General features: G+C 42.4%; 1 protein-coding gene across 1 annotated transcript; it reads right to left on the minus strand.

The window, feature by feature from the left end:
• Positions 1-9,028: 9,028 nt before the first annotated feature.
• On the minus strand, positions 9,029-23,535 carry ADPRH (ADP-ribosylarginine hydrolase). Its single transcript, XM_036242819.1, has 5 exons — positions 23,440-23,535; positions 22,547-22,650; positions 21,077-21,400; positions 17,785-18,145; positions 9,029-10,071 (listed from the first exon to the last, which is right to left on the minus strand). Exons 3-5 carry the CDS (start codon positions 21,387-21,389, stop codon positions 9,657-9,659), a joined length of 1,089 nt encoding a protein of 362 aa, XP_036098712.1. The 5' UTR covers positions 21,390-21,400; positions 22,547-22,650; positions 23,440-23,535; the 3' UTR covers positions 9,029-9,656.
• Between the last annotated feature and the right edge of the window lie 1,397 nt (positions 23,536-24,932).

Raw genomic sequence — 24,932 nt, forward strand, 5'->3', positions numbered from 1 at the left:
AGTCTGAAGACAGGCTGAGGTGCGGAGTGGGGGTGCAGATAGAGAGACCGTGACTAGAAACAAACTTTTCACTGAAAACTAAAATGAAACTAATTCATTGTGTTAGAAGTCAAGATAATAGTTATCTTTGGGGCGGTAGTGACTGAAAGGGGACACACACAATGGATTTTAGGATGCTGTTAATGTTTACTTTGTTGATCTAGATAATGGTTACATAGGTGATTTCACTCTGAAAATTTATTAATCTGTGTATTAATAATCTGTGTACTTTTCTGTACATGTACTGTACTTTAATAAAAAGTTTAGTTTAAAGTGCCTACAAACAAAATGCTTAAATGTATAAAGAATTCAAATGTTTACAAAGACAGTCAATAAAACCAATAAGTGGACCATAAACTCATTCCAGATAAAATAAATTTTAAAAACTTTGACATATACTTTAAAATAAATATATTGAGAATATGCAAGGATAAAAATAAAGACAGAGCATAAGAAATTATGAAATAAAAACAGGCATAATTAATACAATAAGATTAATAAGAAACAGTTAAATAGAAAATTGGAAATGAAAAAGAAAGTCATTAAAAAAAGAAGCCAATCCTATAATACCTAGTACAGAAATAAAATAAACTTTTAAAGTATAAAAGTACAGTACAAAAATACAGACAGTAGTCCTGGCTGGGTGGTTCAGTGGTTGGAGCATTATCCCATACAACAAAAGGTTACGGTGTGGGTTCAATTCCTGGTCAGGGTACATATCTAGGTTGCAGGTTGGATCCCATTTCAGGGCACTTACAGGAATCAACCGATTGATGTTTCTCACTCATATCAATGTTTCTCTCTCTCTCTCCCTTCCTCTCTCTCTAAAGTAAAAAAAGAACAAAACAGCCCTGGTTGGTTTGGCTTAGTGATTAGATCGTCGACCCACGGACCAGGGACCTGAAGGTTCAAGTCCAGTCAAGGGCACATATCTTGGTTGTGGTTTGCTCCCGGTCCTAGGCCCAAATCAGGGTCCTGCAGGAGGCAACCAATCGGTGTCTCTCTCTCTCTCTCTCTCTCTCTCTCTCTCTTTGTCTGTCTGTCTCTCTCTCTCTTTCTCTCCCTCCCACTCTATATGAAGATAAATGGAAAAATGTCCTCGGGTGAGGATAAAAAAAATATATACATATATATATTTGAGATATATATATATGATAGAGGGAGATTTAACATTGGTGAATGCACTATGCAATATACAAATGATATATTATAGAATTGTACACTCAAAAACTGTATAATTTTATTAACCAAATTCACTCCAATAAATTCAATAAAAAATAAAAATAAAAAGCATAGTCTGAAATGAAATAATAATACTAATAAGAGAAATATGCCATGCCCGGGCTGGTTTGGTTCAACAGTTAGAGTGTCGGACTGCAGACAGAAGCGTCGAGGGTTCGATTCCCAGTCAAGGGCACATACTGGGTTGCAGATTCCATCCTTGGGCCCCAGTTGGGGTTGTGTGGGAGGCAACCGATTGATGTGTCTCTTTCAGAAATCATAATAAGAAACAAGAATGGTCCTGGCCAGTCCAGTTTGGCTCAGCAGTTGAGTGTCAGCCTGTGGACCAAACAGTCCTGGGTTTAGTTCCCTCTAGGGGCACATACCGCAAGAAAAAAAAAAAAGAAACAAGATTGAAGACAACAAGGGAGGGAGGGAGAGGGGGGAATCAGTGGGGGAAAAAGGAGAAACATCTGTAACAAAAATTAATTAATAAAAAAAAAAGATTGAAGACAACAATGTTATACTATTTTTTCTATCCTGTTGACAATATAAAAAATGTTTGGTATTACAAAGTGTTGGCAGAGAGGTGGGGAAATGACTATGTTCACATACTAATAAATAGTTATAACTTTTTTTTTTGTTACATGCCCCTAGCAGGAACCGAACCTGGGACTCTCTGGTCCGCAGGCCAACGCTCCAACTGCTAAGCCAAACCAGCCAGGGCAATTATAACTTTTTTACAGGGCAATTTTTTCATGTCTATCAAAAATGTATAAGATATAAATCCTTTCAGATCTAGAGTATAGTGTATAAATCGCCGTTTGAAAAACAAAATAGCTCTGATATGGAAGGCTCTCTCTCTGCCTCTCTCTCTCTCACACACACATACACACACACACACACTAATAAATGACACATGAAGCTGGGCAGCACCTTTAATGCAGAAAGTAAATATACTCATGCAAGCTGAACTTTGGAGCCAGAAAGGAGTGCTGGGCAGAGGAATGAAGCAAGGGAGACAGGAACCATGAAGGCCCTCTTGCAAGTTGTGAAGAACTGAAATTAACGAAAGGTCGCATGCGAAACTCCAGGCAGAGGGAATGCCACAGTCTAAAGCTGGAGAATGAGAATTACATGTCTTGTAAACATGACAGAAAAGCTGTCTGCTCTTGGGGACTGGGGAGGGGAGCTTTCTAAGGGTAGTGTCACTGCTGGGGGCAGGCAAGGATCTTCCCTAGTCAAAGCAGCAGGAGGGTTTCGATTTGCTGTACTAAGTACGCATGGGAAAGGTAGAAGACATACATATGACATCTTCGAGAAGTTGTCTTAACTGGCACCCACAGTTGGGGCTAGTTATGAGTCCTGCTATGAGGGATAATAAACCTGAATGTGAGTTGGGTCAGCAATATTAAAAAGGACGTCTAACAGGCTCAGTGACAAAATCGTTAGTTCTAAAACTTTATATCTAGGGACAGTGAATATTTATCAGGTGAAAATGAATCACTTTTGGGAATTAATCAAATTTCATTTTCCTATAATCATCCTGACTTGTGTAAGGTAAAAGGAGTAATGAGGGTTTTAGAAGAATGAAAACTAGGGGAAGTTCAGTTTTTCTCTGTTTGGAGAAAATGCCTGATGATATCATCGCCATTACAATGACTGGGCTTTTTCTCCACCTTGCAAATTCATCTCAGGAGAGAGGGCTTTTAGGGGGCTTTCCAAAGGTTAGCACTGTATAGGTAATGGTCTGAGAAACAGAATCATTCCACCCAAGGCCAGAGCTCCCGATTTACCTGCATTTCCAACGACGGACCACAAAAGAAGCCCCCACGACCAGAAGAAACCTCTCTTCCAGAGGCCTGGGTGCATGGCTGAGCCGAAAGTCTCGGAGCTGGGGTGAAGCCGACCCCAATGCCAAACACATCACATAACCCAGCCTCTCACAGTTTTGAACACCAAACACCCATGTGGGTCTCATTAATTATTAACTAGCCTCATGACCTGTATAAGAAAGAAAAACTCCCCCTAATGATTTAACCTCCACAGTTTTCAGTTTCTTCTTCTCAAGAAAAATAAATACACTTTTCATTTTCCTTTTCTTTTTTTTTTAAAGCGGGAATGAAACACATTGTCCTTCCTCTGGGCCAAACATCATCAGAAACTATTTCCTTCACCTCTCCCACTTCCTATTATAAAATGTTAGTAAAAACACAAAGCAGAAGTCTTTCATCTTCTGGTGATTACAAAACCCTCATTGTACTGAAATTATCTCTGGACATGTTTGTCTCCTAGGAAGACTCTGAGCAATTTGAGGGCAAAGACCTTCTTTTTACACTTTTGAATCACCAGTGTCTACTACACAGCTCAGGTAATACTACACGTTTGGTATACATTTAATGGGCAGAATGGAAGAAGATGAAGTTTACCTCCGGGAAGCACTAGCCTTTCAGAGAGTCTCAGGGCTAGAAGTGACATCCAACCTCTAGAAAGAGATGTTCAACTATTTGAATTCACAAATAACGAAATCAAATAGTAGAGAGAGAAAATGAGTTTATAGAGACCCTGTTGCTAGAAGTAGCAGAGCTGGCCTGGAGCCAGGGCATTTCCAGTGTACCTTGTGGCCTCTTCCACTCAAAGGAGTGGCAGAAACCACAGGGAGCAAGTCTAGGCATGTCAAGAGAAGGGGAATGGCAGGGTACTTTCCCAGCTCCTTAAATTGCAACAAATTGCTGTGAGGCTGAGAACACACCAGCAAGGCCAGTATCTAACTTTCTGGTCAATAGCTCTGAGAAGGGAATGAACCATGTTCTGAACCACTGCACCAGACAACAACAATCCCTGAAGAGGCATTGGTATCATGCCAACGTGGCTGTGCCGGGCCTGCAGAAAGCGAGGATAAAATGACTTTGGAGGGGCCAGCCCTTACTTCTCCTCGTGCATATGATCCCACTGATCAAACGTTGCTGCCACCAGGAAGGAGCGTAGCAATAACTAGGGCACTGCTGAAGGCTGTTCTGATGTCAGAGACCAAGTCAGGTGTATTAGTTCAGGTCCTCAGAGTAGAAGATGCCAAGATGGAACTAGGTGTGCAAGAGAATTATTGGGGATAGCACTTGTGAAGAATAAGGGAAGCAAAGAAGGCAGAGAGAGCCTGTAGACCATGATGCAGGCCTGACACCTGTGAAGGAGAGGGAGAAAGAGAGAAAATTACACAGAAAGAGTCTTGGATTGCCTAGAATGTTCCAGCCAGGGCAATGGGGAATCTTCAAGCTGAAGTGTCCAATTACAACAGTCCGGTGTCATAACGGGAATGAGTCAGTATTAGCAACTCCATCCTGCTCAGTCATTAGATGGGGTCAGACTCAGCACAAAAACCAAGGGAAGATCCAGAAAGGTAGCAACTGAGACCGTCAAAAGATTAGGTTCCTCACAGCAGGAGGCTGAGGGTGGCATTTTCATGGTGGTCGAGAGCATCTGGCTGTGAGTACAGTCTTTCCTATAAGTCACTTAATGTCTTGACCCCCAGATAGTATCAGGGATGCCTATGCATGGCCAGGACCCTACGTGGTCACTTTGGCACTCTAGGTTCCTGACACCAATAACAACAGTGAGCCAACACAGGTGACCATGCTGTCAACTTAGCTTTTATTACTTGCAGGTTTAATCCAAATTATAGACACATCAGCATACACACACACACACGCGCACACACACGTATTGGGGGTTAATGAAGTGAAAGTTCAAGTGTCACAAATATCCTCTGGTCCGGGCTATTTGCAGAGCAGTGACCACTGGTCACTCAGAGTCGCAGAAGCCTCGGTGTCCAGGTGGTTCATGCCTTGCAAGGAAGACTGCCAGACCAACTTGAGACAGCAAGGCCCAGGAATATTCAATAGCCACCAAGCCAGACACACGAGCAGTCAGCTTGGCTCATTCACAAGAGGGCGAATAGCAAGTGTCGCGGTTCTAGTTTCATTTTTATCCTTCTTATGGAGGTGTGCCCCTTCTTCTGCACTTGTTAGATTTGCCTGTGGTCTTCTTAGACTAGTCCTCCAAGTCCTGAATCAAAATATCTGGCTAAGTTCTCATAGGTGCCTAGTCATCCTTATCACTTGCACCTGTTGGTTGCCTCCTTGGCTAGCAGCCCACAATTTGGCTGTCAGCCCAGACTTATGTTTTCAGACAATAAGGTTCAAACTCAAGATGGAGTCAGTCATGCTAACTCTGTTCTCCACAATGGCCACCCACAACAAGGCCAGAGCTCGTTCATCAAGGCCAGAGCTGGGACATTAGGCCAATTATCCCAGCCACACCTTATGGGTGGCATTAATACAGCTGACATTTAGAGAGCACTGTCCCTTTCACATTCATCATCTACTATGGTGCTCTCCGAGTGGGGCTGGAATGGTCCCACTCAGAACCCACTGCCTCAGAATCACCCAGGAACTTGGGATAGATTGCTGGACCCACCCCAGACACACTGATGAGAGTCTCTGGGGCTGGGCCAAGGACTCAGCCATTCCAGAGGGTTCCTCAGAAAATGTATGCATGCTAAAACCACTAGTCTTCTGTTAATTCTTAATTCAAATTGCTGTAGGACATACTAGGAGGTAGCAGAACTGCTCTGTGATCAGACCTCCCTTCAACAGGTGCACCTCCACCAGCTGAAAACCAGGGATTTGTAGGAAAAGTCATGAGTCATAGTTTTGGGGGGGAGGGTTCCCTTCCCTTCCTGAGGGGGGAGAGAAGGTGGTACTCTTCCTTACCCCCTTCACAAGCCAACTGAGGGAGGGTCTATCAGCTGAGATTGAGGGTGACCACATGAATGATAGTGACATGATAGTGACATCTATTTCCAAGTTAGCCGTCTGCTGGGCAGCCTGATCTGTCCTCAGGGCCTATGTGAGCAGGGTGTGGGAGATGTAAAAACAGCGGCAGATAGGGTCGCTGTGACCAGGAAGGATGAGTTTCCCGCATGTTGAGTGGACTCCTCAGAAGACAGCTGGTTTGAGCCTTTCACCCATGAGGCTGGTCTCAGGGCAACACAGAGAGGAGCAAGGAGCCCCAGAAGAGGGAGGGGAGGAATAAAAGAGGCATCCATGTCCCCATTTCTCCTCTAAGTCTCTTGGGCCCAGGATTGACGGTGAGGAGAAAGAAGGGCATGACATTAAAGTTTTAGGATTGATGACACTGGACTGGGATTCCCACTTCTGGGTGTATATCCAAATGAAATGAAAACAGGATATTGGAGAGCTGTCTGCACCCCATGTTCCTTGTAGCATTATGCACAACAGTCAAGATATGGAGACATCCTAAGTGTTTTCAACAGGTGAACAGATATATAAAATAATCCCACATTTTATTTATCCATTCACATATATGTGTATGCATAGATATAAATATATATACCCCATTACGTGTGTGTATCTATATCTATCTATCTATCTATCTATCTATCTATCTATCTATCTATCTAATTCAGTCATGAGAAAGAAGAAAATCCTGCCATTTTCAACAACATGGATGGACCTTGAGGGCATAACACTAAGTGAAATAAGCCAGACAAGAAAGACAAATACTGCACTGTATCATTTATATTTGGAATTTTAAAAAATCACACTCATCGATAGATAGGAGTAGAAAAGTTTTTGCCAGGGGCTGGGGGTGGGGGGATAGGAAAAGGTTGGCAAAGGGGTACAAACTTTCATGTATAAGATAAATAAGGTATAAGGATTTGACTTAAACATGGTGACTATAATGGATAACATTGTATTGTATAATTGAAATTTACTAAGAGAGTAGAACTTAAATGTTCTCAAACACACACACAAAAGATAAATATGTGAGGAGATAAGAGTGTTCATTAATTAGATGGAGGAGATCCTTCCACACATACACATTTATATATCTTACAAGTTTTGTATGTCAATTATACCTCAATAAAGCTGAGATTACAAAAAAAAACAAACTGCTCTGGCCAGTTTGGCTCACCGGTTAGAGCATCAGCCCACAGGCCAAAAAGTCTCGGGCTCAATTCTGGTCAAGGGCACGTACCTCAGTTGCAGTTCGGTCCCTGGCCCTAGTCAGGGTTTTGCAGGAAGCAACCAATTGATGTGTCTCTCTCACATCAATGTTTCTAACTCTCTCCCCCTTCTCCTTTCCTCTCTTCCTAAAATCAATAAAGAAAAAAAATGTTTTTTTTTAATTGTTTAAAAATAAAATAAATAAAAACTAGACTGGGATGAATTGGATTGCATTTTTAATACTCCCCCACCCCAACCCCAAGACCAAAAATCTGTGTGATCTGCCCAAGTTGGCTGAGAGACAGGAAAAGCAGCTTCAAAACAGGATGCACGAGGCAAATAACACCATTTCATGTTTTCTTCTCATGCAGACCATTCGCCAAACCAGTTACAAAACAAGACATGCCTCACATTCCACTTGTTAAAATATACTCATCTGTCCTTTTCTATATTGTAAGATTTAAGCATCTCAGGTCTGCTGTTGGGTCAATGCTGACAGAATTCGAGTGCGGAGCCTTGCAAATGCAGGCTTTTCTCACTTCGGAAAGGGGCTTCTTGTTGAGGTGGCAGTGTAGGTAACTTGCATCCTCCCACAACCACATCAAAATTACAACTAAACTACAGAAAAACCATCATTCAGAATTAGAACCTCCTGAAATCTAGCTGAATGGAAGTCAATATATCGAAGGATATGTAGAAGAAGCGCCACAGAAACTGGTAGGAGGGACAGAATGCAAATCCGGCTGGGCTCATACCCATGTGTGGTGGATAAAAATAAAAATTGGGAGAAATACCTCAGCTACAGGGGTGCCCCCTGAGGAACGAGGGGTCCCAGTGCCAGGAAGAGAAGTCTCCACAATTTCTGGCTGTGAAAACCAGCAAGGATTGTGCCTGAATAATTGGAGCAGGTTTGCAGTTTTCACTTAGAAAGTCTTCCCTGAGCTGGGGCTTGAAGGATAAGTACAAACTTACCAGGTAAAAACAGAGAGGAAAGAGCATCAGAAATGAAGAGAGGGGGTGATGTATTCATTGAACGTGATTAGAAGTTCAGCATGACCAATTTGTTATTTGTAAATATAACTCTGGAGGGCAATGAAGAAGGCAAGACTAGGACATAGAAGGCTAATTAATAACATTCATTTAATATATACTGATTACATATTTTCTGTGTGCTAGGTTCTGTCTAGTGGAGAATAAAGACAAAGAAATAGGCAACAACAATCTAATAACATGTTAAGCACCATGCCCAGGAGCAGCATCCCCCTAGACTAGAGTAGCTTGGATTGCAGAAATCCAAGTGAAAAATACTTGGTGCAAAAAGGTAAAAGAGGTGATAGATTTGAAGGATATTTAGGAGACAGAATCGTCTAGCAAATTCTGTTGGAACCCTACACCTACTGCTGCTCACGGTTCATGCACCTTGCAGCCTGCCACTGCAAGCATCTCTGAGACGTTACCTGAAGATGTTGGTGTTTGGCTTGCACAGGAGGCAGGCTAAAAAGCACCAGGGACTGGCTGGTGTGGCTTAGTGGTTAAGCATTGACCCATGCACCAAGAGGTCACCAGTTCAATTCCCAGTCAGGGCACATGCCCCGGTTGTGGGCCCAATCCCCAGTACGGGGCATACAGGAGGCAGCCAATCGATCTTCCCTCTCATTGATGTTTTGATCTCCCTCTCCCTCTCCCTTCCTCTCTCTCTAAACTCAATAAAGAAAAAATTAAAAAAAAAAAAAAAAAAAAGAAGCACCAGGGACTTAGTAGTGAGGACCACCAATGTCAGATGGAAGTAGATGGGTAAATACCCCAGGTTTGCTTGTCCCTCAGGACAACCATGAGGAATGCCTTACAAAGAGGATCCAGGTGGACTGGGTCCCAGTTGTTGACCGTAGTAACCTGTTCATTACCACACCTTACACTGTCCACCTCTCCCTTCCCTGACTCACTTCCCCATGATCCTACCAGTGCTCAATGGAATCACTTCTCAATTAAACTACTTATACTCAAATCCTTGTCTCAGAGTCCACTTTTGGGGGAACCCAACCAGAAACAACAGTAAAAATTCAGTGAAGGATTAGCTGATGAAAACAAAGACTCAAATAGGAGGCTATGAGATTTCTAGCTTGGGAGATGCCGACCCCATCAACTGAGATAAAGACTCTTCAGGATAGGAAAACAGATAGATTCAGGGGAACAGAATGAACCTGGGAAGATTAAGGTTCAGGTGCCCAAGGGACTTGTTATCTCAAAATTCCCTGAGTACAGGTTATGACTCTAAACTTTGGAAAAAGTGAAAAAAAAAAAAAAAAAAGAGCTCAGCAGAAAAGGGACTACACAAGAGAAAAAACCACCAGAAATGAACATCATCTCTCCTTAACGGGCAATTACAGGATCTTCCTTTGACCCAAGAGAATATAAAGCCCTAGCTATTTCTTCCAGCCTGTTTCTGTATTCTAGTTTCTCATAGTTAGAGGGACTCACTCCTTTAAAACCATGCATCACTCCCCACCAGCAGCCAGCAATGGCAGCCGTAGAATCACTGTCTCCACCATGGAAAAAGGCTCGGTGGGCAAGCTCCTTCCAGGAGTCTCCTGCAGCCAGGACGGCATCATAGGCAATCATGGGGGCATCGTGTCCACTGCTGCCACCCCAGCCAGAGTAGCTCACAGAGGTGTAGAACTGATCCCTCTCCTTCACATCATAGGGATTGGGAAAGATTGGGGCTGACTTGCCATCCAAAATCCCTCTAAGTTTTAGGTACTTCTCCCATTGGTCTTGGAAGTAGGACCTGTAGAAAGAAAAAATATCTACAGTCAGTTGAGAAAATAAAGTTGATAACTGATTCCAAAATGGCGGCAGAGTGAATGGAAGCTACACAGACCATCTCTCAGGACCAAACTGGAATTACAACTAAAATAAAGTCAAATCATCTGGAAAAAGCAACAGAAAAGCAGCTTGCGAGGACCACATAACCATGGACACTGAATCGATCATGGTAAGACTGCGGAGGCACAAGAGGGGGGCTGGGAACCCACGGACAGCAGCGGTCTTAGCTGTGAGCAGCGCCCTTGGGGTTAAAATTCCAAGCCCGCTCCACAGCACAGAAGGCCAGGACAGAGTGCTAAAATAGCCACAGCCACTCATCTTGGGCTCTGGCAGAGGGAGGGCGAACAGGACTGGAACTGTGTGGGGACACTAGGATTTGGAGGATGCTCAGAGCTTTTGCTGAGTTGCAGCCACGCAGGATGGTGGCCATCTTACTCCTTCCCAGGGCTCCGGGGCTCTGGGGAGAAGCAGTGACCCTTCCCTTGTAGAGTAAACCCCACTCAGGTGGGCCACTGAAATGCAAATTGAGGCTCATTAACAACCAGCATCTGCCCCACCCTCAGGAAATCCTCTTACACGGAATACCTGAGGCAGTGTTTCACTCAACCGAGAAACCAAGGCTCTTTAAGTAACCATGATTAATAGCCTCCAGGCACAGAGCTAGAGGATACTTGAACCGTTCCTGGGCTTGCAAATCTACCCAGGAAAGTAAGACTTGACAGTGGTGTTTAACGTGCGTCCTCATCCAAACTCAGTAGAGGGAGCCACAAAGAGCAGAACACCAACACCCACAGGGAAAATCTGGCAGGCTCCAAAACCCACTGAGATAGCCAAAATGGTGAAACAAAGAAACAAATCCCAAATGAAAGAACAGAGACCTCTACCAAAGATGAGATAAATGAAATGCAGCTAAGCAAATTATCAGAGGTAGAAGTCAGAGCCATGATCTTGAGAAAGCTCAACAGCATGAGTAAGGACATCAACACCATAAGTAAAGACATAGAAACATTGAAAATCAACCAATTGGAAGTGAAAAACCACCAAGAAAAAATGAAGAATGACATAGAAGAAATAAAGAACACATTGGAAGGACTAAACAGCAGACTAGAGGAAGCTGAGGACCAGATCAGTGAGTGAGAAGACAGGGTAGAAAAAAATCAACTAATCAAAAAACCAAAAGGAAAAAAACAATTAAAAAACAGGAAGACAGCTTAAGAGAACTGTGGGACAACTGGAAACGTAATAATATTCGCATCGTAGGAGTCCCCGAAGAAGAAAAAGGGCAAGGGTTAGAGAATATATTTGAAGAAATAGTGACAGAAAACTTTCCTAATTTGGTGAAGAAAGAAGGCATTCAAGTTCAAGAAGCACAGAGAGCCCCAAGTAAGAAGAACACAAACAGGCCTACACTAAGACACACAGTAATTAAAATGCCAAAAATTAAAGACAAAGAGAGAATCCTAAAGGCAGCAAGAGATAAGCAACAGGTTATCTACAAAGGAAGCCCCATAAGGCTCTCAGCTGACTTCTCAACAGAAACACTACAAGCCAGAAGGGAATGGCATGAAGTAGTCAAGGTCATGAAAAACAGGAATCTGAATCCAAGACTACTCTATCCAACAAGGCTATCATTAAAAATAGAAGGTCAAATAAAGAGCTTCCCAGACAAAAAAAGGCTAAGGGAATACATTAGCACCAAACAGCACTGTAAGAAATGTTAAAAGAACTGCTGTAATTAGTAGAAGAAATAGGAAGAAAAATATAACCACACTAAACAAAAATGGCAATAAATAAGTACATATCAATAATCACCTTAAATGTAAATGGATTGAATGCTCCAATAAAAACACACAGAGTAGCTGACTGGATAAGAAAGCATGACTCATATATATGTTGTTTACAAGAGACCCTCCTCACAACAAAAGACTCATATAGGTTGAAAGTGAAGGGATGGGAAAAAATCTTCCAAGCAAACAGAAAGGAAAAAAAAGCTGGTGTAGCAATACTCATGTCTGATATAATAGATTTCAAAATGAAGGCCATAACTAGAGACAAAGGAAGTCACTACATATTATTGAAAGGATCTATCAATTAGGAAGATAAGTTTGGTAAACAAATATGCACCCAATATAGGAGTACAAACATATATTAAAAATCTTCTGGAGGACTTCAAAGGAGAAATCAACAGCAATACAATCATAGCAGGGGACTTCAACACCCCGCTGACATCACTGGATAGATCCTCTAGACAAAAAATTAACAAGGAAACACAAACTCTAAATGAAGCACTAGACCACATGGATTTAATAGATATCTACAAAGGATTACACCCCAAAACTACAGAATTCACATTCTTCTCAAGTGCACATGGGATATTCTCAGAGATAGACCACATGTTAGGACACAAACTAAGTCTCTACAAGTTCAAGAAGATTAAAATCATATCAAGCATCTTCTCAGATCACAATGGCATGCAACTAGAAATCAATTGCAACAAGAACATGCAAAGGCATTTGAATACATGGAGGCTAAAGAGCATATTATTAAAAAATGAATGGGTTACCAAGGAGATCAAGGAAGAAATTAAAACTTCCTGGAAACCAATGAAAATGAGCACACAACAACACAAAATCTATGAGATGCAGCAAAAGCAGTTCTAAGAGGGAAGTTCATAGCACTATAGGCCTACCTCAAGAAACAAGAAAATTTCTAATTGACTATCTAATCTCACAGCTTAAAGAATTAGAAAGCAAATAGAAAGAAAACCCCAGAGCAAGTAGAAGGAAGGAAAAAGTAAACATGAGAGCAGAAATAAATGACATAGACGCGAAAAAAACAATTCAAAGAATTAATGAAACAAAGAGCTGGTTTTTCAAAAAGATTAATGGACCCTTAGCTGGACTCACCAAGAAATAAAGAGAGAGAACCCAAATACACAAAATCAGAAATAAAAGAGGAGAAGTAACTACTGACACCACAGAAATACAAAGGATTGTTAACAAATACTATGAACTATTACATATGGAAACAAATTCGACATTCTATATAAAATGGACAAATTTCTAGAAACACATAGTCTCCCAAAACTGGACCGGGAAGAGATAGAAAACTTGAACAGACCAATAACAACTAAGAAAATTGAAGATATAATAAAGACTCTCCCAGCAAACAAAAGCCCAGGCCTGGACGGCTTCACCAGGGAGCTTCACCGAACATTCAAAGAACTAACACCCATTCTCCTCAAACTATTTCAAAAAATTCAAGAAGAAGGAAGACTTCCTAACAAGTTTTATAAGGCCAGCATAATTCTAATTCCAAAACCAGAAAAAGACACTACAATGAAAGAAAACTACAGGCCAATATCTCTGATGAACATAGATACCAAAATCCTGAACAAAATACGTACTAGCAAATCGGATTCAGCAATACATCAAAAAAATTATTCACCATGACCAAGTGGGATTCATCCCAGGGATGCAAAGCTGGTACAATAGTCGCAAATCTACAAATGTAATACACCACATAAACAAAATGAAAGATAAAAACCACATGATCATATCAATAGACGCTGAAAAAGCATTTGACAATCCAGCACACATTTCTTTCTTTTTTTTTTTTTTATCCTCACCCGAGGATATTTTTCCATTTTTTGTACAGATAGAAGGGGAGAGAGAGAGAGGAAGGGAGAGAGAGAGAGAAACATCGACGTGAAGGGACACATCGAGTGGCTGCCACCCGCACGACCAACCAGGGCCGGGGACAAACTGCAACCGAAGTACGTGCCCTTAGCGGGAACCGAACCCGGGTCTCTCTGGACCGCAGGCCGTCGCTCTAACCGCTGAGCCAAACTGGCCAGGGCCAGCACACATTTCTGATAAAAACACTCTGCAATGTGTAGATAGAGGGATCATATCTCAACATAATAAAGGCCATATATGAAAGACCTACACCCAACATCATACTCAATGGGCAAAAACTAAAAGCATTTCCCTTAAGAACAGGAACTTTTGCCACTCTTAATTAACATAGTACTAGAAGTCAGCCACAGCAATCAGACAGGAAGAAAAAATAAAAGGGATCCAAAGTGGAAAGGAGGAAGTAAAACTGTCATTATTTGCAGATGACATGATATTATACATAGAAAACCCCAAAGACTCCATCAAAAATCTACTAGACTTCATAAATGAATTTGGTAAAGTAGCAGGGCACAAAATTAATTTCAAGAAATTAACGGCATTCTTATACACCAATGATGAACTCACAGAAAGAGAAACTAAAGAAACAATCCCATTTACCATTGCAGCAAAAAAAATTTAAGATACCTAGGAATAAATTTAACCAAAGAAGTACAGGACCTATTTTCAGAAAACTACAGGACATTGAAAAAAAAATAGAGAAAGATAAAAAACTGGAAGCACATACCTTGTTCATAGATTGGAAGAATTCACATCATTAAAATGTCCATATAACCCAAAGCAATCTATAGATTCAATGCAATCCCCATCAAAATACCAACAACATATTTCAAAGAACTAGAACAAATATTTCAAAAGTCCATGTGGAACCAAAATAGACCCCAAATAGCCACAGCAATCTTGAAAAAGAAGGATACAGTAGGTGGGATCACAATACCAAATATCAGGTTATACTATAAAGCTATTGTATCAAAACAGCATGGTACTGGCACAAGAACAGGCATATAGACCAGTGGAAGAGGACAGAGAACCTGGAAATTGAGCCAAGACATTATGCTCAATTAATATTTGACAAAGGTGGCAAGAGCATACAATAAAGTCAGCCTCTTTAATAAATGGTGTTGTAAAATTGGACAGCTTCATACAAAAAAAATGAAACTAGACCATTAATTTATACCATACACAAGAATAAACTCAAAATGGATAAACTCAAAATGTGACTTGTGAATCCATAAAAATCCTAGAAGAAAATGTAGGCAACAAAATTTCGGACATCATACGCAGCAGAATTTTCACTGATACATCACCTAAGGCAACAGAAACAAAGGAGAAAATGAACACATAGGACTACATCAAAATAAAAAGCTTCTGCACGGCAAAAGAAACAACCATCAAAATGGAAACAGAACCCACTGTGTGGGAGAGCATAACTGCCAATGATACATCAGATAAAGAGTTAATTTCCAAAATATATAGAGTGCTCATACAGCACAACAAAAGGAAGACAAAGAATCCAATTAAAAAATAGGCAGAGGGCCGTGGCCGGTTTGGCTCAGCGGTTGGAGTGTCGGCCTGCGGTACAGAGAGACCCGGGTTCGGTTCCCGCTAAGGGCATGTACCTCGGTTGCAGTTTGTCCCCGGCCCTGGTTGGTCGTGCGGGTGGCAGCCACTCGATGTGTCCCTTCACATCGATGTTTCTCTCCCTCTCTCTTCCTCTCTCTCCCTCCCGCTCTATCTGAACAAAAAATGGAAAAATGTCCTCGGGTGAGGATTAAAAAAAAAAAAAAAAAAATAGGCAGAGGAACTAAATAGACACCTCTCCAAACAGGACATACAAATAGCTAAGAGACATGAAGAAATGCTCAACATCACTAATTATCAGAGAGAAGCAAATTAAAACAACAATGAGGTATCACCTCACATCTGTCAGAATGGCCACCATCAACAAATCATCAAACAAGTGTTGGCGAGGGTGTGGAGAAAAGGGGACTCTAGTGCACTGCTTGTGGGAATGCAGACTGGTACAGCCACTATGGAAAATACTATGGTGTTACCTAAAAAATTAAAAATTGAATTGCCATTTGATCCAGTAATCCCACTTCTAGGAATATACCCTAAGAAGCCTGAAACACCAATCAGATATGTACCCCCATGTTCATAGCAGCACTATTTATAATAGCTAAGATCTGGAAATAGTCCAAGTGTCCATCAGTAGACAAATGGATAAAAAAGCTGTGGTACATATATACAATGGAGTACTATGCAGCTGTAAGAAAGATCTCTTATCCTTTGAGAGGACCTGGAGGGACCTGGAGAGTATTATTCTAAGTGAAACAAGTCAAGCAGAGAAAGACAAATATCACATGATCTCACTTATTTGTGGAATATAATGAACATAACAGTCTGAGGAATAGGGTAGACCCAGAGACATGAAAGCAGGGTGCACACTGACAACCCTTAGACGAGGGGGAGGGGGAGGAGGGAAGATATAAACCACATATAAACCCACTGTATGAGAGAGCATAACTGCCAAAGATACATCAGATAAGGAGTTAATTTCCAAAATATATAGAGTGCTCATACAGCACAACATGTATGCATGTACGTATGCATGTACGCATAACTGATGGACATGGACAACAAAGCTGGAGATGGGTAGGAGGGATGGGGAGAAGGTTGTCAATGGGGAAAAAAGGAAAAATATCTGTAACAAAAATAATTTTTAGAAAAAGTTGATAACCATAAGGAAAGGTACCAGATGGATGTGTGAACAGGGAAAATTCTAAGATGACTTCAACTTCTTGTATTATCATAAATGATATAAAAAAATCAAAGTGAGCTCTAAGTACAGTCATTCAATAAATTTTTATTGAAGATTGATATAAACAAGGCACTGAGACTTGTTGTTAAATTAAAAAGATATATAGCAAGGTAAAGGTGAGAATTAAAGGTTTGTTTTTCCTGAGTTGAGAATAATGTCAAATATCACCTTTCAAGGGGAAAACTTTATTTAGTCTGTCCTTATATATTTCATCTTATTTTATTAATAATGATTATATATATTTAAGGTGTACAACATAATGTATTTGATATATATATATATATATATATATATATAGAGAGAGAGAGAGAGAGAGAGAGAGAGAGAGATAGTGAAATGATTACTACAGTCAAACTAATTAACACATTATCTCCTTATAGAGTTGTTGGGTGTTTTTTTTTAAATATATTCTTATTGATTTTTTTAGATAGAGAGAAAGGGAGACGGGGCGAGAGGTAGAAACACCAATGAGAGAGAAACATTAGTTAGCTGCCTCCTGCATGCCCCACATGTGCCCTGATTGGGAATCCAACCAGGACCTCTCAGTTCATTGGATGATGCTCAGTCTACTGAGCCACACTAGCTGGGTTAGAGTTGTTATTTTTGCCCAAAAGGGAACTTTGGAATATCATGAGCATGGGTGTTTTCAGCAGAAAGCCTCTGGATCTTTTTGTTCTGAGAAATGCAAAATGAAGGTAACACAGAAAAAGGGGAAGGTGTGGTTTTAACACCTACTAATTAGCTAGCAAAAAAAACAATTTTGGGGGCATTCTAAGCAAGGGTTTCACAACACTGTGTGTCAAGACAACGCTAAAAAAACCCACGTTCCTGGAGATGAACAGGAAAGTTCATCTCAGTATAGGATAGCCACAAAAACCATAGAAAGTGGGAATACAGAACAGGATCCCTATATATAGGGGAAGCACTGCAGCTCACTACTCACTGAGGTCTTCACTTGGCTACCTGGTGGCATCCACTGCTGGAACTGAACTTGAAATCCTTAGCAGGTGGGCAAGGAGGGGGCGGGCTGCACTGGACAATAAAACTGGATGGTAAGAACCATGATGGTTGCTATGATCTAAAAAATCTAGGCATACACAGGCATGTTTGCACACACATGCAACCATTTTCTAGCAGGAGCATGCACCTACAAACTTACCAGTGCTCAAGATTCTTCTCCACAAAGTAGCCTGATTGGACAATGTACTTTTTAGCTTCTGGTAGCACCTCCATCAGTCCTTTTCCCCACTGCTGGGGAGGCTTGCCATTCACAGCATAGGCTGTAAAAAGAGCAGACACAAGGGCTCCCAGGTAGCCAGTGGGGTGGTGGTGGGTCATTCGGCCACTCTCGATGCTCACCTGGATCAGTGTGTCCAGCTGGCTGAGGTGAGGGAACCTGAGACCAATGCACATGGCCCGCATGGCAGCCCCACAGCCTCCCTCATGGTTGTTATAGGGAATCCTCCAGCCATCGGCTTCATCTGGCTTCAGCAGCATGGCATTCTGCACGGAGGCACCACCTGGGGAAGAGTCAGGAAAGGCAGGGGTCAGTGTAACCAAAGCAAAGGCTCCAGTAGGAGGAAAGAACCAAGCTGTGTTCCCAAGTTTCTTTGATGGAAATGAAAAACCAAAAAAATATGATGATGAATGCCCTCAAACTCCAAACATCAAGCCAACACCGTGCCTTACTTTACATAAAACTCTTAGAATGATTAGGTTAATAACAAAAAAAAGCAGACTCAGATAGAGAGCCTTTGCCAGTTACTAATGAGAAATCACAATAACTCAAAAAGGTAGGTATAACATATTATTCTCTTTTTTAAATGAGTAAGCTAAGGCTCAGAGTTTAATAAAACTTACTCAAAAAAGTTAAACCTTACTCGAATCACATAACCAGCTCATTAGTGGCTCCATCGAAACCTTTATGCTCCCTCCTGGCTGGTATGGCTCAGCAGTAAGAGAATCAATCGCCCACGGACCAAAGGGTCCCAGGTCCGGCCAAGGGCACGTATCTCGATTGCAGTTCGTCCCCAACCCCGATTGGGGTTGTGCGAGTGGCAACAGATTGATGTGTCTCTCTCACGTAGATGTTTCTCTCTCTCTCTCTTCCTCACTCTGAAGATTAATGTAAAAATGTCCTTGGGTGAGGATTAAAAAAAAAAAACCAAAACCTTCATGCTCCAAACCCAAGGCCTTAAAGAACCTAATGAGAACCTAGCCATTGGAATTTCCAAATGTCAGAAAGAGGACACAGTTCTAGAGTGAAGAGTGCTAGGCTTACCCTAAGAAGCCTGAAACAGCAATCAGAAAGAATATATGTACCCCCATGTACATAGCAGCACTATTTACAATAGCTAAGATCTGGAAAACAACCCAAGTGTCCATCAGTAGACGAATGGATAAAAAGGCTGTGGTACATATATACAATGGAGTACTATGCAGCTTTAAGAAAGAAAGATCTCTTATCCTTTGAGAGGACATGGAGGGACCTAGAGAGTATTATTGTAAGCGAAACAAGCCAAGCAAAAAAGACAAATACCACATGATCTCACTTATTTGTGGAATATAATGAACATAACAGTCTGAGGAACAGGGTAGACCCAGAGATGTGGAAGTAGGGTACAGACTAACAACCCTCAGAAGAGGGAGAGGGGAGGGTAGAGATAAACCACAGAACTTATATGCATGTACGCATAACCGATGGACGCGGACAACAAAGCTGGGGACGGGGTGGGGAGGATGGGGAGGAGGGTGTCAATGGGGAAAACAGGAGAAACATCTGTAACAAAAATAAATTAAATAAAAGAAAATTGTTCTGTCAAAAAAAAAAGAGTGCTAAGCTTAGGGACAAAGCAATGGGTTCTGGGCCACATGTGCCCTTGGTTTTCCCCACTATATGAGAGCCGTGTAATCAGGCCTGTCCCTCACCTTATCCTACCAGGAACTGTGAATGCATACACGAATCAAGCAATGGCAGTAATGTACTGTGGGGTGTGGCATTATTGTTCCCCTGTGGTCAGTTTATTCACAACAAGGTAGTGGAAGGTTTATATGGACAAAGAAAACTTTCCACTTGTCAAACTGATGAGATACCAGATGTTAAGAAAGAATGAGCAGACTGGCCTCTAAGGCCAGTCTTTGGGGTCACCAGAGACCCTGGGTGTGTGTGTGGGATTTTCATCAGGAGGTGCTTTTCATCAGCTTGCAAGCTGAATTGTGTCTCCTATAATTCATATGTTGAAGCCCTTTCCCCTAGTACCTAAGAATGTGACTGTATTTAAAGACTGGACCTTTAAAGAGGTGATGAAGTTAAAGCGAGAACATTAGAGTGGGCCCTACTACAATCTAACAGGGATCCTTATAAGAAGAAACCTGGACACACAAAGAGACACCAGGTATGTGCACTGTGAGAGGACAAAGATATAAGGAAGTTGTCTGTAAGCTAAAGAGAAAGGCCTCAGAATAAATCAAATGTGCTGACACCGTGATCTCAGACTCCTAGCCTCTGAATAGTGAGAAAATAAATGTTATTTAAGCCACCTGTCTGTGGTATTGTGTTATGGTAGCTCAAGCTGACAAATACAAGAGGAGAGGTAGCTCAGATGGAGTAGGGAAAAGGTCATTCAAATCACCTGGTGGCCCAAGTGGCTGTAACAATTTCCCAAAGTGGGCAAGAACCACTTGTGAGTTGACCTACAAACAGAAAAGGAGCCTCTATAAGATACTTTCCATTCTTTTTTTAAAAAAGAAAAAATGTTTTCTTTATACTTGTTCATTACAGAAAACTTAGAAAATACAAATAAGCAAAAAGAAAATAAGAAACTATAAATACTCTCATTACCCAGATATAATTATCAACATTTTTGTGTATACTCTTCCAGAATTCTCCCAACAGATATACCTATATCCTTTATTAACAGTGGGTTCATAAAATAATCCTGTTTTGTAACCTACTTAACTTTTTTTTTTATCCTCACCTGAGGACATTTTTGCATTCATCTTCAGATAGAGCAAGAGGGAGAGAGGAGGAAGAGAGAGAAACATCAATGTGAGAGATACACATCAATTGGCTGCCACCCACACAATCCCAACCAGGGCCAGGGACAAACTGCAACCAAGGTACGTGCCCTTACCGGGAACCAAACCCAGTTCTCTCTGGACTGCGGGCTGACACTCTACCCGCTGAGCCAAACTGGCCAGGGCCTACTTAACTTTTAATTAATATATAATATCTTTCCATATCTGAAAATATTTATCTGTATAATTTTAAGTGGCTATAAATATATCACCATAATTAAATAACTTATGAGACAATTAGGTTGTTCCTATTTTTATCACAATTATAAAAACTACTATCTCCTTGATATGTAAATCTCAATCAACATTTTTAATGACTTCCTTGGGCTTGTTTTATTCTTCACTTGCCCAGGACCTCCACTGGCTGCCCTTACCTGGAGCCCGGCCATCCATGTCTTCCATGCAGTCTTGGTAATGCTTAGCAAGGAGGGAATACAGTCGACTCAAGTCTGAGACTTTCCCAGCTTCCACAAGAGCTTCTGCCGTCGCCAAATGCATCACCGTGTCATCGCTGACTCTCCACCTCTCCACATCTATGGTATCCAAGCCACCAAGCTGGGCCAGCTGCTGGTGAATCTTCTCCCCATTCCTGAGGAACTCCCACTTCCCATTGAAGTACCCCAAGGCATCTCCTGCTGCGCTCAACACCATGGCGGCCACATACTTCTCAATCAGTCCCCCACACATGGTGAGGCTGTCTTTAGGGGGAAATTAAGACACACAGAGGACAAGGAGAAAGAAAAATAAGAAAAAAATAATAGCCCTATCTACATTTTATTGAGCACTCACTATATATAGGCACTATATTAAGTGCACCTCATTTAATCTTCACAACTGGTTTATGAGGAATGTATTATTAGGCTCATTTTATGGATGAGTGAAATGAGCGTTACAGAGATCATTCCATTTCAGAAATGCTAAGTGACTTGTCTTAGGTCACAGAGCCAAGTACCATGGCTCAGATTCCATCTGACCCCAAAGCCCACTATTTTAACTACCACTCCATCTTTGCCTCCCTGTGAATGTCAAGCCCATTACATTCTGCAAATCAAACCAAGCTTATCCTTTCTTTTTAGTTGGGATTTGGCCTTGGAAGTGCATCCCTCCTCTAGTTAAACAACAGTACTTTCCATTACAATGCACACTTCACAAGGCAGCTGCACATTCTCTGTCTCATTTTTAGGCAGGGATCACAGTATCCATTCACAGATAAGAAAACTGATGCTCAGAGAGGGTAAAATCACACAACCAGCAAGCGAGTAGAAGCACTGGGACCTGAATCTTCTGATTCCAGACCACTTACCTCAGCACAAACCTACTTTCTGGGGCAATCTTTGTGCCTCAGCCTCGACATCTCTAAAATGCTGATAAAAATAGTAACAATCTCCTGGGTTTGTTATGAGGAGTAAATAAATAAATTTTTGAGAAGCACTTAGAACAGTGCTTAGCACATCATAAGCACCATTTTCATTATTCATATACAACCAGGGAAAAGGTTCTTCTATTACCGAACCGGAATACTTTCTCCTCACAACCTTCCTTTCAACAGCAATATTAAAAAAGTTTTTTTCTTCTTCTAAATGATTAATACCTTGAGTCCTAGGATCTCAGCTAATATAACTTAATATTAGATTAATGAATCTAATCCTGGTTTTCCTGCAGGTGCATTTCCAGTTCTCCACTGTAGCCTATTGCCTGTAGCACTCCAGTCGCACTCAAGTTCAAAGCGCTCCGGTCTGCCCCCACCGGACCCATCCCCTGTACTGCACAGGCCAGCTAAACACCTGTAAAGGCTGGTAGACGCACTTTCTCCCTCGGCTCAAGTTCTTTCCACACGCACTTACCTAAACCCTATTGACCCAGGGCTTATAGTTCAAGTCCTGGGGCTTCCAGGAGTCCTTCCCCAGTAGCACTGCTGTTGGCTCAGGGAACGCAGGCTGCCAAGAGCCTGGAGAAGAGGAAACGAAGATTGAGCATATCAATATCGATCGTGCAGCATTTCTTAGCTCACACAGGATATTTGTAAAACGCTGTTCACGTGCTTTATTATTTATAAATGCCTAGGAAATGAAGTTCTGGGCCACTAGACCTGACTCTGCCAAGAATCAGTTGTATGGCTGTGGACAAGCCACCCACCCTAGACCTCGATATTTCCAATTTTTAATTCGAGAGTGGGGGAGGGAGGAGGCTCTAGACACTCCCTGGGCTCCCATCCGGTGCTGAGAGCTTCAAAGGACCAAGTGGTGTCCCTCAGGATCCCCTCTCCCAGGGTCCTCGCTCCCTTTCTGTATTTCCTTCTGGCTCCACTGAACAGGTGTTTTCTGAGTTGCAGGCGGGTGTGGGGACAGTCGGAAAATCCTTTTCACCTTCACGTGTAACTGCTCTGGCCTCCCCCTTTGGGAATGCCGTTTTCTCTTAAACTCCTCTAAACGTTTCCAGTTGACATTCTCGCCCCCGAACTATACATTCGAAACTCAGGTTGCTCAGCGGCTTCCCGACAGACTGCTTCTTTTTAGAGGGGCCGGGGGTCAGGCCCCGCCGAGAGGGGCTGGGGGTGGGGGCACCTGGTCACCGCGGGGGAGGAGGGCGACCGGGAAGCACAGTTCCGGGGTGTGCCTGGTCCCCGAGGAGGTGGGGTGACCCCGAGGAAGGGTGGGGAGGCGGACAGAGCGCTGTTCCTCCCTGGAGGAGTGCGCCGGGGGAGGGGCGGGGGCCGGAGAGGACGCTGGTGGGGTACCTTGTGGCCGCAGGGAGTGGAGCGCGACCCGGAGGGGGCGGGCCGCGGGGACTTCAGGGCGCGGGGGGCAGAGGCTGGGTCTTTTCCGGCTGCGGGAGGCACTGGGCGACCTGCCGGGAAGTTACTTTCGCGACAGGGGCGGAGCTTCGTTGCCCGGCCTGGGGACCGCGCCCAAATTCAACTGATGGTGGAGGCAACCCTTTGCTTCCCGCGTGGCAAAAGTCTGCTTTGGCCGGTCTCGGAGCTTCCAAAGCGGTTTCCCGGCACTGCCGGGGCCTTCTGCGCCCCAGCGCGGGCGACAGGGCCTGCGTCGTCGGCCGCTCGGGCTCTGGAGGGCGCTGGGAAGCGGCCTGGGGAACTTGGCTGTCTCTGTGGGTAACCCACGTGGTCCCCAAGCCTCTGAGTTTCTTCCTGCCCAGCTCGGTATCCAAATACTCGGAAAAACGGCCTTTTTCTCCTTTCTGGGCCCCTCATCCATAAAAGGGGACAATAATAGTACTTCCTGGGGTGGTTGCTAGGAATAATTTTAATTCTTGTCATTTATTTGGCAGCAGAATATTACTCTAAGAGTACGTTTGTCTAAATAAATTAACAGTGTTACTTTAAAAATATTTTTTTTCTTTATTGATTTTAGAGAGAGGAAAGGAGAGAGAGAGAGAAACATCAATGACAGAGAACATCCATAGAACATTGATTGGTCGTCTCCTCCTGCATAACCCCCACTGGGGATTGGGCCCACAATTTTGGCATGTGCCCTGATTGGGAATCAAACGGGTGACCTCCTGGTGCTTGGATCATGCTCAACCAGAGAGCCACACGGGCCAGCAATAGTGTCACTTTTAAAAAGCATTAGAGTCAACATATATGTGTTCACCAACGAAGAGGTTCAGGCTGTAGTAAGAATAGAAAGCATTTATATGAACAAAAGGAGAGAGACAGGGATCCAAAGAGCAACCCAAACTATACTCCATGGTGACCAAAGAAAGACAGGCTTTATAAAGGCAAAAACCACAAAGTGTAATTTTTTCATGCAAATGAAGGATGTCTGGCTAGGTTAACAGGGATTGATTAGTTCCAATATGCAAATGAGGATGGGGTGAGGGTGGGGTGGGGGTGGATAGGAGTGGGGTTCCAAAGAGGTTAAGTCCACATATGTCCATATAATAGTTGTTGCAAAATGTTATGGCTCAGCCTTGATAGGCAGGATTAGCAACATATTAGCAGCTCTGAGAACTGAGGCACTAATGTGCATGGGCCCCATTTCCTTAACAGCTTCCTGATTCTATTTTAAGTGACTTAGCATTGTTTATTCCATTTTAATTTTTCCATTCTCATTAATACTCTATATACCTATTCAAAATTTTGATTTGTTATGCCTATTTTGTCTGTCTGTAGTGACCCAGACTTGGCCTGAGAGCTTTTTTTTTTAATTGAGATACAATTTACATGTAATGAAATGCACTCATTTGGTATGTTGTTCAGTGAGTTTTGAT

Source organism: Molossus molossus, unplaced genomic scaffold (genome assembly GCF_014108415.1).
Source record: "Molossus molossus isolate mMolMol1 unplaced genomic scaffold, mMolMol1.p scaffold_m16_p_5, whole genome shotgun sequence".
Lineage (NCBI taxonomy): Eukaryota > Metazoa > Chordata > Mammalia > Chiroptera > Molossidae > Molossus > Molossus molossus.

Excerpts from the sequence above, each read along its gene's own strand:
- ADPRH (XM_036242819.1), bottom strand. The coding sequence starts at position 21,389 with ATGTGTGGGGGACTGATTGAGAAGTATGTGGCCGCCATGGTGTTGAGC. Across the intron at positions 18,146-21,076 it reads CATGGATGGCCGGGCTCCAG|GTGGTGCCTCCGTGCAGAAT; the intron begins GTAAGGGCAGCC and ends ACTCTTCCCCAG. Across the intron at positions 10,072-17,784 it reads GAGAAGAATCTTGAGCACTG|GTCCTACTTCCAAGACCAAT; the intron begins GTAAGTTTGTAG and ends TTCTTTCTACAG.